Here is a 17585-nt window from a genome sequence, read left to right as displayed (position 1 = left end):
CTACTCGGAACCCCAAAGTTCAGGTGTGAGGAAGTCCTAAGCCAGGGGTCAGGGAATTTTTTTACCTTTTACCCCAAAATATATTTAGATACGCCAATGTTACCCGCTTGATTTGAAAAGGAAGGAAATCCTATAGCAGTGCCCCCATATAATGCCCCTGTAGTAGTGCCCCCATAGTTATGCCCCTGTAGCAGTGCCCCCATAGTTATGCCCCTGTAGCAGTGCCCCATAGTTATGTCCCTGTAGTAGTGCCATAGTTATGCCCCTGTAGTAGTGCTCTCATAGTTATGCCCCTGTAGCAGTGCCATAGTTATGACCCTGAAGCAGTGCCCCCATAGTTATGCCCCTGTAGTAGTGCCCTCATAGTTATGCATCCGGAGCAGTGCCCCCATAGTTATGCCTCTGTAGTAGTGCCCTCATAGTTATGCCCCTGTAGCAGTGCCATAGTTATGCCCCTGTAGCAGTGCCCTGATAGTTATGCCCCTGTATAAGTACCCTCATAGTTATGCCCCTGTAGAAGTGCCATAGTTATGCCCCTGTAGCTGTGCCACCATAGTTATGCCCCTGTAGTAGTGCCCCCATAGTTATGCCCCTGTAGCAGTGCCCCCATAGTTATGCCCCTGTTGTAGTGCCCTCATAGTTATGCCCCTGTAGCAGTGCCATAGTTATGCCCCTGTAGCAGTGCCCCCATAGTTATGCCCCTGAATTAGTGCCCTCATAGTTATGCCCCTGTAGCAGTGCCCATATAGTTATGCCCCTGTAGCAGTGCCATAGTTATGCCCCTTTAGTACTGCCCTCATAGTTATGCCCCTGTAGCAGTGCCCCCATAGTTATGCCTCTGTAGTAGTGCCTCCATAATTATGCCCCTGTAGTAGTGCCCTCATAGTTATGCCCCTGTAGCAGTGCCGTAGTTATGCCCCTGTAGCAGTGCCCCCATAATTATGCCCCTGTATTAGTGCCTTCATAGTTATGCCCATGTAGCAGTGCCATAGTTATGCCCCTGTAGCAGTGCCACCATAGGTATGCCCCTGTAATAGTGCCCTCATAGTTATGCCCCTGTAGCAGTGCCCCTATAGTTATGCCCCTGTAGTAGTGCCCTCATAGTTATGCCCCTGTAGCAGGGCCATAGTTATGCCCCTGTAGCAGTGCCCCCATAGTTATGCCCCTGTAGTAGTGCCCCCATAGTTATGCCCCTGTAGCAGTGCCCCCATAGTTATGCACCTGTAGTTATGCCTCTGTAGTAGTGCCCTCATAGATATGCCCCTGTAGCAGTGCCATAGTTATGCCCCTGTAGCAGTGCCCCCTTAGTTATGCCCCTGTATTAGTCCCCTCATAGTTATGCCCTGTAGCAGTGCCCCCATAGTTATGCCCTTGTAGCAGTGCCCCCATAGTTATGCCCCTGTAGCAGTGCCATAGTTATGCCCCTGTAGCAGTGCCACCATAGTTATGCCCCTGTTGCAGTGCCCTCATAGTTATGCCCCTGTAGCAGTGCCCCCATAGTTATGCCCCTGTAGCAGTGCCATAGTTATGCCCCTGTAGTAGTGACCCCATAGTTATGCCCCTGTAGTAGTGCCCTCATAGTTATGCCCCTGTAGCAGTGCCCCCATAGTTATGCCCCTGTAGCAGTGCCATAGTTATGCCCCTGTAGTAGTGCCCTCATAGTTATGCCCCTGTAGCAGTACCCCCATAGTTATACCCCTGTAGCAGTGCCATAGTTATGCCCCTGTAGCAGTGCCTCCATAGATATGCCCCTGTAGTAGTGCCCTCATAGTTATGCCCCTGTAGCAGTGCCATAGTTAAGCCCCTGTAGCAGTGCCCCCATATTTATGCCCCTGTATTAGTGCCCTCATAGTTATGCCCCTGCAGCAGTTCCCCCATAGTTATGCACCTGTATTTATGCCCTTGTAGTAGTGCCCTCTTAGATATGCCCCTGTAGCAGTGCCATAGTTATGCCCCTGTAGCAGTGCCCCCATAGTTAAGCCCCTGTATTAGTCCCCTCATAGTTATGCCCTGTAGCAGTGCCCCCATAGTTATGCCCTTGTAGCAGTGCCCCTATACTTATGCCCCTGTAGCAGTGCCATAGTTATGCCCCTGTTGCAGTGCCCTCATAGTTATGCCCCTGTAGCAGTGCCCCCATAGTTATGCCCCTGTAGTAGTGCCCTCATAGTTATGCCCCTGTAGCAGTGCCATAGTTATGCCCCTGTAGTAGTGACCCCATAGTTATGCCCCTGTAGTATTGCCCTCATAGTTATGCCCCTGTAGCAGTGCCCCCATAGTTATGCCCCTGTAGCAGTGCCATAGTTATGCCCCTGTAGTAGTGCCTTCATAGTTATGCCCCTGTAGCAGTACCCCCATAGTTATATCCCTGTAGCAGTGCCATAGTTATGCCCCTGTAGCAGTGCCTCCATAGATATGCCCCTGTAGTAGTGCCCTCATAGTTATGCCCCTGTAGCAGTGCCCCCATATTTATGCCCCTGTATTAGTGCCCTCATAGTTATGCCCCTGCAGCAGTTCCCCCATAGTTATGCCCCTGTAGCAGTACCATAGTTATGCCCCTGTAGCAGTGCCCCCATAGTTATGCCCCTGTAGCAGTGCCCCCATACTTATGCCGCTGTAGTGCCGCATGTACAAAAAAAAAAAAAACTTACCATAATCCCCGCTCCTGCATCCGCTGCCGTCCTGTCCGCCCGGCTCCTCCTCGGAACTATGGGAGAGACGTGCGCATGGAGAGAGCCGGAAGCTGGAGTTCAGAAGAGAACTCCAGCCTCCGGCTAATGCGGCGCTGCAGGGAAGGAACCGGGCGCCCGCTGGTAATAACATCTCAGCGGGCGTCCGGCTTAGGGCCTCCCTGCAGCGCCGGGCTGGAGGTCACTGACGCCGGGTGCAGCGGGTGCGCCTCTGAACCCGGCACCAGTTACCTCCATTCCTGGGGGTAATGGATGGACAGCCGGGCATACAATGATTCATATGCATGCCCATCTGTCTGTCCATTACCCGTAGGAATTTCAGTTTTACCCCAAATGGGGTAATTTACCCCGGTTCCCCGATCACTGTCCTAAGCGATTTTAAGAGACAAAGGGCCTGATTCAGAGATGGATGCTAATGCAGTTGCAGCTGTGATTTCGTATGCAATGCAGCTGCAAAAATATGCTAATATTAGTAAAAATCACCCGAGCATAAAGTTGCCCACTGCTGTTTTCTTACATGCATCTGACGACGCATACTTGCGTAAATATCGGTAACATCGAAACACATCGCCTGCAGCCTTGGGAGCTCTTCTGACAGGCAGAGCTGCGTATGGAATTGCAGTGGCTAATTTATGCACGCCCATGTAACGGTGTTCAAACGGACAGACACGCCTGTGTGTTTCATTCATTTATGTTTCATTTACACCTTATACACAAAGCCTGAAGGTAATTTCATACTTTATATTTTAAGAATTTTGTGCCTTAAACAAAGTTTGTGTACATTGACCCATCAAAAAGCAAAGGTTTCACTATCTCAGTCGTACTAAAAAAAATCTGTATTTCGGAATATTTTGATATGGGAGACTTAACCGGTATAATTAATTTAAATAAATACATACTGTATATATACGAAAAGTAAACTACGATCTGTAATATTTGGTTTACTTAGGAATCATCATCGATACTAATTGCTATTTAGGACATTTGTTTTTAGAATTGGTAGTAGGTGAACAATATTTGGAGATTTAGCATAAATTGTTTATTTTACTGTATGTTTAGTTTTGCAATAGAAAAACAAATAATTTACCATATGAAGATCATTATAGGTCTGGAACATAAAGTTTTCTTTCCCCAACATTTCCAGCCATCCCTTGACATGATCAAACCAAGATCCATAGGGCACTAGAAATAAACAAACATGTAAAACTGAAAAGAAATGTATTCAATTACAAATATGCACAGTGTATCTTCTGAATTACTTACAGTCTCCAGATAAGTAATATTTAAGAAACTGATCAAAACTTTCTGGTTCTTCGAAGAACTTGCTCATTTTGGCAAAATAAAAGAGAGATACCACAACATCCTTAGGATCTCTGATTGTATATATGACCTGAAACAAAATGAAAAAAAAAAAAAGAAACTTAAATGTACTTTATATGCTTATTTATGTGGGGTGATTGTAGCCTTTGTCAGGATATATGTTAATATTACAGCAAACAGCCATGTGAAAGGCAAGCATTGGGTTTCATGAAGTGGACAGACATACTGTACGTCAGAGGCCTGTTCTATGTCCCCTTATCTTGACTATTTACTCAGAGATTCCCTGTTAACACAGAAGAACAATTAACATTTTCATTGTCCACTTAAGAGCTCCACTGATCTTAAAAGACTGGCTAGAATGAAAAATCATGATATATAAATTCCTTAATGTAAACATAATGTGTCAAAGCATTACTTTCAATAATAAATGGTTAAGAAGACTCCTTATACATTTAAAATAGCTAAAAGTAACTACAGTAAATAATGTCTGTCAACAACATATGCAGGTGCCAGAAGGATTTTATAGGGAAGATGTTCAGTGGAAGTATTGCCTTATAATTAAGATAGTTGGGATATACTTTGGGACTTACTACTAGAACAGGTTAAAAAAAAAAAAAAGCCATTAAACCAGTTGTAAAACAAATCAGTATATGAGCACGGGATATAGTCAGGAAGCCGACGGTCTAAATGCCGACCGCCGGCTTCCCGACTCTCTAATCCCGGCAAGGTACTAATGACGGGTGTCGAAAACGCCTGTCAGACCTATGCTGGGAGCCCGATGCCCGGCATACCGATTGAAGATAAGCAGGGAGCGGACAGCCGTGGGGGTGGAAGGTTAGGTTCGGGGCTCCCGGGGGGACTTAGAGCTAGGCAGCCCCCCTGGAGTGTTAGGGTTAGGCTAGGGGAAGGGGGGGTTAGGGTTAGGTACTTAGGGGAGGTTAGGGTTAGGCACTTGGAGGGAAGGTTAGGGTTAGGCACCCCTAAGGGAGGGTTAGGGTGGAAAATAGGGTTAGCGATACTTACCTTTTTAACGAACGGGATCTTCACCCCTGCCAGGCTGCCGTTGTTGGGAATTGAACCATCGGCCATGCGGCCAGCGGTAATACCTACTACACCCATGAGCACACCTCTCTCATTGATGTCAGCAAAGAGGTTAGGTTGAGCACAGAAGAAAGTTTAAAAAATAATTAAAAGATTTTCGAAATTGGCAGTATTTTCAGACAGTCAGTTTTTTAAATGATCTTAGTTTTTCTGACCTGATGATTCATATAGATAAAGCCTCCTGATATTTAATCACTGTCAGATGATTCTGCAGGTGGAGATAATGTAAACACCTGGAATTAAACTTCTGTGAAGAGTGTTTGAGTTTAGATTTGATTTCCCTGCATTTACAGACTGAGGAAAAGTGATTAATTTTCCCACAAGCAGGACAAAGTTAACTTTTGGCAGGACAGTCTCCTAAATGTGAATAGGAGCATCCATACCTGTAAAATGTTCTAGATTTACTTGTCTCCAGATTGCCCTTTGTGTCAGTATGTAAGCTATTGCACACTTGCAACTGGTTGGTGCCTCGCTCCATGTCTTTAGCATGTGTATCTGAAAGTTCAAGGTTGGTATCCAATCGGGTGTAGCGAGGGTGGTTCCAATGGAGCATGAACTCCGGGTGCCAAAATGGACAGAGGGCACCATCCAGGGTTCTGGAATTCATGGGGCACTGCAGAGTATGATGGCCACCTGTTAGTTTTATCTCGGTTTGTTTGCTCTATATCCTAAATAAGTTATGAGTCTGAGATCCGTTTCTACATTTCATGCTCCCTCAAACTGCCCAGATTGTCTCCCCTCTGGCCACTCCCTCCTCTGTGATCATCTTCTGTCACCTCCCCTTTCCTGTCAGAGTGATTACATTCACTTCTCATCTCTTTAATTCCCTCCCCTCTCTAACCTCTGATCAGCTCTTTGCCCTGTCCACTCCTTTGTTATTGGCTTCCCTCACCACCCCTCTCCTTTCTTAGTGGCCTCTGTCACCTCCCCTCTATGATGGAACTTTCCTCTCCCCTTTCCTCTTTGATCCCCTCTCTCCTTCTCTGCTCATTCTGTGCTTCAATGGACTGAAAAGTGACACATATGAGGTAAAATCCTAAACTTCAATTATAAGGTATGAGTTTAAAAAAAGTCACTGCTTTGCTATTTAAGTAATGGAGGTGTTCCCATGCATGACCACAAAGTGTACTTTGAAAGGTCTTTTAAAAAATATTAGGAGACCTGAAATAATAATAATGGTGGTAGACAGAACATGATTAGTAGTACTCACATTAATATAGGTGCAATGTATAATTGTGAAGTAGCAGCATAGTTGAGAAGGGAGCTTCCCATAGGTATTCTCACTCCAGTGAAAGTTGCTTGGGGCAGTAATTGCAGTCATAAGCTGCGCACCATGGTGAATTTTACACTAGCACATGAGTGCTGATGTAGGAATCCAATCAGATCCCTCCCAGTACCCCAGTGACACAAGCGTCCTTCTGTGCAAGCTTCTGGGTCATAGACCCAGAAGTCCCTACATCACAAAGGGCCTCTCTTACCGACAGAATGGTCCTTTGCGGTGATTGTCATGCATACCGGCATTACCAATGCCGGCATGCATGCGATGATAGGCGGAAAGCATTGCATCGCGAGTGCGATGTATCATGCAACCTGCCCTAGGTGCTATAAATAAATAAAGCAGTGCCAAAGGAGCTAGCCCTTAATATCAGTGCATCACCAAATAATTTTTTTCCCCAATGGCAGGCTGGCCATACCCCACTGGCACAGTTCAGAACAAGGAGTGTGGGGGGGGGGCGCTCTGACATGCACTTTTTCCTGGTGCCATGTTTCCACACTATTTCTCAGTATCCAATTAGCCCTGATATTTTTGGGGGGATGAAAATTGGGGATTTCTCGCCTATAATCCACATATTTCAACAATTTTTTTTCACCCTAGTCTATTTGTTTGGATGAACAAGTTAGATAGCCTGGGGGGATCCATACCGCCCCAAGTTTTCATGCATATTGTTGCAGCATTGTCAGCAACATTTCAGATTTAAGACCACCAGTGGTGTATCAAGGGTATTTGGAGCCCAGGGCAAGATGAAAAATGGAGCCCCCCCATGTGCGCATGCTGAAAAAGTGGGCATGGCCACATGCCATAAGGGGCGTGACCACTGAAAAATTGGGGGCATGTCAACATGACAACACTGTTTCTCGTCACTTTTGGAACATTCCTTTCCCCCAGTAGTAGTTTCCCTTATGCAATGCCCCCAGTAGTAGTGCCCCTCATGCAATGCCCACTGTAGTAGTGCCCCTTATACAATGTCCCCAGTAGCAGTGCCCCTTAGGCAATGCCCCCTGTAGTAGTGCCCCCTGTAGTAGTGCCCCTTGTGCAGTGCCCTTTATGCAGTGCCCCAAGTAGTAGTGTCCCGTATGCAGTGCCCCCAGTAGTAGTGCCCCTTATGCAATGTCCTGTTGTAATGCACATTATACAGTGCCCCCAGTAGTGCCCCTTATTCAGTGCCTCCAATAGTGCCCCTTATGCAATGCCCCTTGTAGTGCCCATTATGCAGTGCCCCCATTAATTCCCCTTAAGCATGCCCCTTATGCAATGCCCAATATATAGTGCTCCCAGTAGTGCATCTTATACAGTGCCCCCAGTAGTGCCCCTTATGCATGCCCCCAGTAGTGCCCAATATACAGTGTCCCCAGTAGTGCTCAATATATAGTTACCCCAGTAGTGCCCAATATATAATTTCCCCATTAGTGCCCCTTATATAGTGCCCCCAGTAGTGCCCAATTTGCAATGCCCCCAGCAGTAGAGCCTTTTACACATAATACAAACACACACACACAGCACATACTTTACTTACGGGAATCCCCGCTCCTTCGCCTGCTGCTGCTGTCTGCTGCTCTTGTCCCGCTTGCCACTGTGGGAGAGATGTCATGACATCTCCCCCTATACCCAGAGCTGGAGCCGGAAGGCGGAGCTAATGAGTGAGCTCCAGCCTAGCTCTGGCCCTGGGTGCAGCAGGCAATAAGAGTCTGGTTGACTCTTATTCGCTGTAGTGCTAAAACAAACACACCACTGTTGCCGGCTGCGTGTTTGTTTTAATGTGTAGCGCCGCGGATTGTACGTGCCCTGGATTGTGGCCGGTGGCCGTCTGCGCCTTCTGCACCGCCGGGTCCAATGGCGCCCAGTGTACATGCCCTGCTTGACCCCCCCCACGTTACACCACTGAAGACCACATCTGCACAACTTTCCACTTGTGCTAAATGTGATTGGCTGCTTCTTAATTTCATCTTTAACATCATGGAACTGACATCTCCTGGCAAGAATTCTTAATCTTGTAATATATACATCAACTGATTATGTTTGCAGTTCCATAGCTGGCTGAAATGTATTTGGAATGTCTAAGATTCCCTGCATTTGGTATAGTCCCTGGTGTCTGCCTCTGCCATAGTATCATAAAGTTCATAAATCTTGGGACCAGCACTATAAAGAAGCATGCTTTTCCTTTTGCAATTAGAGGTTTACCTCATAGCTTTAATAACATTTTTAATCCATGCATGCCAAGGTCTCCATAATTCTGCAGCATTAGGAGCATCAACATGCAGAAACTGAGGAATTAGTGCTAGCATGTCAGCCATGGTGCATGTGAGTCATTTAGCTGTGTGTAAGTGATTTAAAACTTATACTACCTTATAAGTTATATTACTGCTACTTGATAACTACCGTATATACATAGATAAGATACTACACCTTAGAACTCTGAGAATATAATATGCCTTCTTAGACCAGTAGAACCCGTCTGGGTCACATGAGAGACTTTCTGATGCTGGAGGGGCAGAAGTACAACACCACCACCAGGCGCTACGGAATGCACAATCCTTCAGGATCTACAGTGCTGTCACCACAAGCCCCCACCTCGCAGAATCTTTACTAGACTTAGGGCCCTGTTTATCAATATTATGTTTACTAAAAAAATGTGGAAAAGGTTGTTTTCACAATCTTTTCACATTACTTTAGTATCACATAAATATATTAAAGGGCTTTTGGAACAGTTTTTGTGAAAAACTCCTTCAAGCACTTCAATTCACATATTTTACTAAAAATGAAATGCAAAAAAATAACAGGGAAAGGCTTGTGATAATAATGCCACCTTCAGATGGCATATCCAGGATTTCCCCTAGTTCCCAGACTCCTACTCTGCTCTAACAGGCAGAGCAGACTCGGGAGACATCCACTGTGATCAAGCATGGACACCTTCTCAAGAATACAGTGAAAAGTGTGTGAATTGGATTAGCAGGGACAAATATTTATCCCAAGGTCTGTCCCTGCAATTTTTTTATACTGTATATCCTTGTGATGTACAGTATTCAAATATCGCATTGCACAGGGCCGAAACTAGGATTTTTGTCACCAGGGGCAAGACAGTAATTTGGCGCCCCCCATGTAATTCCACCTGCAGTAGTGCCCATATTGTAATGCCCCCATAGTAATGCCCATATGTTAATACCCCCATAGTAATGCCCCTGTAGTGCCCACCATACAGTAATGCCCCTGTAGTGCCCATGCTCCCATATTAATGCCCCTGTAGTGCCCATGCTTTCATAGTAATGCCCCTGTAGTGCCCATGCTCTCATAGTAATGCCCCTGTATTGCCCATGCCCCATAGTAATATCCCTGTAGTGCCCTTACAGTAATGCCCCTGTAGTGCTCATGCCCCCACAGTAATGCCCCTGTGGTAATGCCCCTGTAGTGCCCATGCCCCAATAGTAATGCCCCTGTAGTGCTCATGCCCCATTAGTAATGCCCCTTATTGCCTATGCCCCCATAGTAATGCCCCTGTGGTAATGCCCCTGCCCCCATAATAATGCCCCTGTAGTGCAGCTTATTAAAAAAAAAAAATACTTACCTTGAACCCCGCTCCTGCATCCAGCGTCGCGTCCGGTCCGCCGGCTGCTCCTTGGAACTATGGGGGAGATGTCATGACGTCTCCCCCATAGTGCCCGTGGGGAGAGCCGGAAGCTGGAGTTCGGGAGAGAACTCCAACCTCCGGCTCCGGCTACACCGCGTCGCTGCAGAGAAGGAGCCGGGCGCCCGCTGGTAATAAATATTACCAGCGGACGTCCGGCTTGGAGCCCCTCTGCAGCGCCGGGCTGGAGGTCACTGGCACCAGGTACAGTGGCTCACCCGGTGCACGTGCACCTTCAGCCCCCCCCTAGTTGCGGCCCTGCATTGCAATATTGGTGAATTTATCACAGCTAACCCACATCTGAGTTGTGGATTGTGATAAATATGCCCCTAGGTGAGTAAAATTTTTACTTCTAAATACATTCACTAAGAAATTTAATCTACACACACTTTTGTACAGTTTGTTTCTGCAAATGTTTAACATGCAAAAATCGTGAGAAAGGGAGACTCAAGGGCAACAGTATATTTGGCTGATTGATTACTTAAATATGTGGAATGTTCTACAAATTAATATTTTCTTATAGTAGGATTCAATATTCGCCCTCAATTGATAAGGCAGAATAATTTTATTCATTTAGGGAAGGATTTATAGTCAGTAAATCTAATATTACTGTGAGTATTGTCCAGTATGTGTTTAAGGGGCCTATTCATCAAACGATAAATGTCCCGTTAACCATGCGGAAATGCTAGTGTCCGCATATTTATCGGGCCATTTATCATTAGGAGTCCGAATAGGACCACCTGATTTTCAGCAAACTCAGAAAACTGAAAGTTTTTTGAGTTTGCTTGTGAGCACAAACGCCATATTCAGATGGCGCTTGTTCTCGGGTCCCCGCTCATACCTAGGGGAAGGAGTTCCAGGGATGCAAAGACGGATGCGAGCAGATCCCTCCGCCGCCTCCTCACTACCTCCCCAGCGGCATTGCGCATGCGTGACTTCTCTGGTCATGCATGCGTAGACGCATCGACGGGGGAGAGGTAAGTAACACGGCTACTTCTGTAGCTGCACTACTAACTGTGGGCAAAGCTGCTTTTCAGAGGAGCTGTCCCCGCACAGGAGCAATGATGAATTGCTCCAGTGTAAAGTATCCCCCGCTGCGAGTTGGATACTTAAACATATGGCCCCCGATGATGAATAGGCCCCTAATTGAGGTGTACTGTAGAACAAAAGCAATGCTAATGAAGAATGTTGGGAAACCCTCATTTGGAGTAATAATGCAAATCAACACACATTTTTTATAAACTTAATTTCAAAATCCCCATTGAGGCCATTAAGTGCACTTTCTTCTTCTTGGAGGTCAAAAGATTTGAGTGTAAGACTATCACAAGTCGAGATGCATTGGATATACAAATTAAATACTTTGGTACCTAATGGCCTCAATGGGGATTTTGAAATTAAGTGCTTTTTATAATTTTAATTCCTCTTCTTTTTAAATTTTAGCTAAAAATGCAGCTGATTTTTATCCTTACTTTGTTGTTCCAATTTTTATTTTAATATGTGCTTTTAAAAGTATAATCGGTCCGAATTTGATATATATCCTCTTTTTCTCTCTTCCTTTTTTATATGGACTACTAATGAATTATGTATGGACGTTACCACGGATTTTTGTTTATATTTGCCACATTGCATATCAAAGTTCTTGAAACTTATACTCCTCCTGTCTCCATGGAAACTGAATGCTAAGTTGGTGTTCACAATTGTTCACTTCCTGTATATGGAACGCAGGATCTCCGCGAAACCGGAAGTGCTGCGGCCATTTTGGATGACGCACTTCTGGTTCGCGGAACGCACGTGATGACGCACTTCCGGTTAGCGGAAGTGCGGGAAAATGAATGGATACGCCCCAAAGGAGGGGTTTTTAGGGTATTTAAACCATGCTGTGAAGACTCACCATTAGGCTTCTGAGGAAGGACCAGAGCGTCCGAAACATGTTAAGCCCGTGGTGAGAAAGGACCTTTCCGTTTGTACTGCTGGATCACCAATTGATTTACCATCCTCCATTGTCATATTCGGGGACCATGGCTGCCCGGGACCGGTGAGAACCTGATATATTTGGAGTATCAATAACGGTGAAAACTTCTTGTCAGCAGACATCGTTTTGGAGTTACCACTTTTTGTGGTTACATGCTGTTTTAATTTTTAAACCATGTGAGTGTAATGTTTGAATAAATTCCTATGTATTTGTTGGATTACAGTGTTGCACTATGATTTTTTTCTCTTTTCTTCTTTGAAATGAACCATTAAATGAATAATTGTTGATCTATAAGAACACTGGTCCAATATATATCTACAACAGGGATTTTTTACACCACAGAATTGGACGGACTTTTACGCTAATGATACATTCTAATGTAAGAGAATTTATGACAATTAGCGCCATTTTTATGACAAACTGTTTCTTTCTTATGATGCATCGCATTCAAAATGCATCCCACCCCGAGTGCTTTAGCTATTGTCAAGCCAAAACAGACCCATACCGGGAATCGGACTCGTTTGGAATTAAAGAATAATTTTTCACGTAAATGAAATAGGAACGGTAAAAAAAGGGAAAAACTGAAATTATGTATCAGTAACCAGGGCTTACATCACTTTTTCTGTAGAAACTGGATAATATGTAAAATCTCTACATTGTATAAAATAAAGTCCATCATTGTGATATCGTTAATGGTTTAGGCAGCATAAGCCGAGAAAGCGCTCGGATGTCCGTTTTTACATTGACTTGCTTCACTAAAATCTTAACTACTTGACTCCCTTTTGTCATACTTTAATGTTTCATACACATAAACCTTCCTCAACAAATGCTCTATAGAGCAGTGAACCCTGCATCAAAATCTGTCCTGTGGTTCTCGAGATTAGCCCAAACAAACAGACAGATGCATACTAGGGACTTTATTTTATACTATGTATAGATATAGATTATTCAATAAATTGTTATTGATTAAAAACATTTGCTAACTGTGAAAATACTGCTTAGTATTCTAATTTCCTTCCTTTGATACCACAGTAATTTATCCCAGAATGGTTGATAAGATCTTCCTGATATACTTACATTCTCTACATTTGAGGTTCATGCTATATGCCTCTTCCAACCAGTACACCTTTGAGTAGCTGTCATTTATCATTCCCCTAGCCCTCCCTCCAAACTCCTTGACAACTTTGCTTCCTGGCTCTCTCTCTCTTTCGCTCCTCAGACCTTCCCTCCATTATCCTAGCTAAATTCAGTATTCCAATAGATATACCCACAGAATCCTCTACCTCCAAACTCCTGACCCTCACATCTTCATTTGGTCTTTCCCAATGGACCTCCTCACCCTCCCGTGTGAGTGGGCATTTGCTTGTTCTGTTGTGATATTTATGATTACTCCAATTCCCCATTCCCCCTCTCTGACCATCACCTTCTTTCTTTTAACTTATCCCTCGCTCCTTTCCCTCCTCTACCTCCTAAGGCCACCATCACTAAGCATAACATTGAGGCTATTGACACCATTTATTTTTCCTCCCTGCTTGACTCACTTCTCTCCCCTATCCTCTCTTTTTCCTGCCCTGAACAAGCCATTACCCTATACAACACCTCACTTACTTCTGCTCTTGACTCTGTTGCTCCGAGCGATCACTACTCACCCATGCAAATCCACACCACAACCTTGGCATTCCAAATGCACCAGATACCTGCAAATGTGTTCACAAACGGCCTAGTGACAGTGGAGAAGATCACGATCTATGGCAGACTTTCTCAATTCAAATTTATGCTCTCATCCTACAGTGCTGCCTGACTAAACAGTCATATTTCAAGAACCTCATCTCCTCCCAGTCCTCAAACTCCCAGAGTTTCTTGGCCACCTTCGACTCCCTCCTCTGCCCACCACCTCCTTGCCTCCCTTCCTTGCTTTCTGCCCTTTACTTTGCTACCTACTTTACATCTAAAATTGATTCCATAAGTCAGGACATCATATCCCACCAGCCCCCCAGCACTCCACCCCCTCCTTTCCCGGATCACCCCTCCCCATCCATATTACCAACTCTGACATCCTTCTCCCCTATATCTGGAGAGGAAGTCAAGGCCCTCATCCAATCCCCTCCCTTCCACTTCCACCCTTGACCCTATTTGCAGCACTATATGAATAAAAGATAATAATATTTAATTTTAGAACATGATGCCTATCTGCTTATGCATCTCCATCCTTCACTTTCTAACACATCCACCATGTACTGAGAACAATAATGAGGATGATGCCAAGGAGTATGTACCCTAGTCGAAAATAAAAATAGAGGAGGTCTCCCAGAAAATCCCATAAGGATAATCTAATATAGTAAATAATCTCTGGCCCTGATAGGATACTTAATAGTAGAGATGTTGGTGGACCCCAGTGGTTTGGTTTTAATTCATCATCGTGTTTTAGCAAAACCACCCTCAAGTATTTTAGTTCAGATTTGGATTCTTTAAAAATCAATAAGTATTGACAAAAACAGCTAAAAGCATGTCATTTGGACCCGATTACGTGCAATCCAAAACCTGAGTTTGGTTTTTAAATCTGAGTTCTGAACTGACTGCAGACCTGACTTGGTTCTATTCTGAACCCCAAAGAGATTCCGAATTGGGACTTGATTCGGCTTGGAACCCCTAAGTTCAGATGTGTTCATTTTTCATAAAAAAACAAACTGCACATCTTTACTTAGTACTACACCTGGGATGGTAATTGGTGTGGAAAACAAAAATATCTATGCCACCAAATAAAGTGTGGAACAGAATCTCTTACTCATCAAAATTGTGAGCTGATAGTAATTGGGATTGTCCAACAAAGAATAAATAAATTAATTAATGATTTTTTTTCAATGAAATAGGAATCAAATGATATACAAATCAGTCCTCAATAGGAACAATTGGTAATGGAGAAACAAATTCTTTGCATATGAAAACATTTTCCCTAAAACAGACAACGTAAATAAAAAAATATACAGTATATATAATAATAATTCAAATTATATATACAGTATATCTATATATATATTAGGGGTGTGCACCAGGCACTTTTCGTGTTTTGTGTTTTGGATCTGCATCTTTCTTCGTGTTTTGGATCTGGATTGGTTTGGCAGAACCAGCCTTCCGTGTTTTGGGTTCTGGGTTTTGTGTTTTGGATCTGTATTTTTTTGGAAAAAAGCATAAAAACAGCTAAAATCACATAATTTGTGGGTTTTCCTGTTCCTATGCTATTGTTAATCTCAATAACATTAATTTCCACTCATTTCCAGTCTATTCTGAACACCTCACACCTCACAATATTGTTTTAGGCCAAAAGGTTGCACTGAGGTAGCTGGATGACTATGCTAAGCGACACAAGTGGGTGGCACAAACACGTGGCCCATCTAGGAGTGACACTGCAGTGGCAGACAGGATGGCAGTTTGAAAAACTAAGCCCCCAAACAGTACATAATGCAAAGAAAAAAAAGGTGCAAGATGAAATTGTCCTTGGGCCCTACCACCCACTCTTATGTTGTATAAACAGGACATGCACACTTTAACAAACCAATAATTTCAGTGCCAGGGTCTGCCACATGACTGTGGCTGAAATGATTGGTTCGTTTGGGCCACCACTAAACAAGCTGGCAATTAATCTGTCCCTGCACATACTGGCTCTATGGAGGCAAGATGTCATCCTCATCCTCCTCATCCACCGATTCCTCACCCTCTTAAGTGTTGTGTACATCCTCATCCTCACAGAGTATTAATTCGTCCCCGCTGGAATCCACCACCACAGGTCCCTCTGTACTTTCTGGAGGCTGGTCTCCCTGGAAGAATTGATAATTCATTTTTATGAACATCACCTTCTCCACATTTTGTGGAACCAACCCTCCTATGCCTTTCGCTGACAAGGTTCCCGGCTGCACAAAACACTCTTTCGAAGTATACACTGGAGGGGGGGCAACTTAGGTAAAATAGAGCCAGTTTGTACAGGGGCCTCCAAATTGCCTCTTTTTCCTGCCAGTACAGGTATGGACTGTCTGACATGCCTACTTGGATGCTGTCACCGATGTAATCCTCCACCATTCTGTCAATGGTGACAGTATCATATGCAGTGACAGTAGACATGTCAGAAATTGTTGCCAGGTCCTTCAGTCCGTACCAGATGTCCAAACTTGGTCTTGTCTGCCCTGCATCACTGCCAACAGGTTGCTTAGGACACCTAAGTTGCTTCCTGGCAGCCCCAGTTGCGGGAGAAAATGAAGAAGGAGCTGTTAACATGTCACGTTCCACTTCAGCTGACAGTGTTTCCATCAGCAGGTCTTTGCACCTCTGCAGGCTTGTGTCAGCCGGAAAGAGAGACACCATGTATGCTTTAAACCTAGGATCAAGCACGGTGGCCAAAATGTTGTGATCTGATTTCAACAGATTGACCACCCTTGAATCCTGGCAAAGTGAATGAAGGGCTTCATCCACAAGTCCCACATGCCGAGTGGAATCGCTCCATCTTAGCTCCTCCTTCACTTTCTCCAGCTGCTTTTGCAAAAGCCTGATGAGGGGAATGACCTGACTCAAGCTGGCAGTGTCTGAACTGACTTCACATGTGGCAAGTTCGAAGGGCTGGAGAACCTTGCACAACACGGAAATCATTCTCCACTGCACTTGAGTCAGATGCATACCCCCTCCTTTGCTTATGTCATAGGTGGATGTATAGGCTTGAATGGCCTTTTGCTGCTCCTCCATCCTCTGAAGCATATAGAGGGTTGACTTCCACCATGCCACAACCTCTTGCTTCAAGTGATGGCAGGGCAGGTTCAAGAGTGTTTGATGGTGCTCCAGTCTTCGGCACGCAGTCACTGAATGGCAAAAGTGGGCAGACATTTTTCGGGCCACCCAAAGCATCTCCTGCACGCCCCTGTTATTTTTCAGAAAATTCTGCACCACCAAATTTATTGTGTGAGAAAAACATGGGACGTGCTGGAATTTGCCCAGGTGTAATGCCCGCAAAATATTGTTGGCATTGTCAGATATCACAAATGTCCTGGAGAGTCTAAGTGTGGTAGGCCATTGGGCGATGATTTCCCTCAGTTTCTCTAAGAGGTTGTCGGCGGTGTGCCTCTTACTGAAACCGGTGATACACAGCGTAGTCTGCCTTGGAACGAGCTGGCATTTCTGAGATGCTGCTACACACACTACCTCCATCAATTGTCTAAATCCCACTGCACCAATGGCGGATACCGGATGCACGTCTAACACCAACATAGCTGTCAAGGCCTCAGTTATCCGCTTTGCTTCAGGATGACTGCTGTCATACTTCATCCTCCTCGCTAAGGACTGTTGGAGGTTCAATTGCTTAGTAAAAGAAGTAGTGGTGTTCCTACTTCCTCTCTGGGATGATGAACGACTCCCAGCAGCAACAGCAGCAGCGGCAGCAGTTGGCATAGCAATGCAGGATCCTCCTGAGGAATCCCGGATAGGAGAGTCAGTCATGCCAGTGACATGGCCTGCAGGACTACTTCCGATCCTGACTGAGGAGTAAATTGACGAGGATGGAGTTGACGGTGTGGTTTGCAGGCGCTTGGATACAACAGGAAAAAGGGATTTAGGTGTCCCTGG

At 44.8% G+C, this 17585-nt stretch overlaps 1 protein-coding gene across 1 annotated transcript in view; it reads right to left on the bottom strand.

Moving 5' to 3' along the window:
• LOC148508409 (sulfotransferase 2B1-like) overlaps positions 1-17585 on the bottom strand; it is a 138543-nt gene that overhangs the window by 30394 nt on the left and 90564 nt on the right. Inside the window, exons 4-5 of the mRNA XM_088444503.1 lie at positions 3951-4077; positions 3775-3869 (exon numbers count right to left, since the gene is read on the bottom strand). Coding sequence (XP_088300629.1) covers positions 3775-3869; positions 3951-4077 — 222 coding nt within the window. The remainder of the gene's footprint in view (positions 1-3774; positions 3870-3950; positions 4078-17585) is intronic.

The sequence above is a fragment of the Taudactylus pleione genome, unplaced genomic scaffold, assembly GCF_031769625.1.
Source record: "Taudactylus pleione unplaced genomic scaffold, aTauple2 ptg000366l, whole genome shotgun sequence".
Taxonomy (NCBI): Eukaryota; Metazoa; Chordata; class Amphibia; order Anura; family Myobatrachidae; genus Taudactylus; species Taudactylus pleione.
Note: the sequence above shows the minus strand (reverse complement) of the source record. Positions and strands in the feature narration are given on the sequence as shown.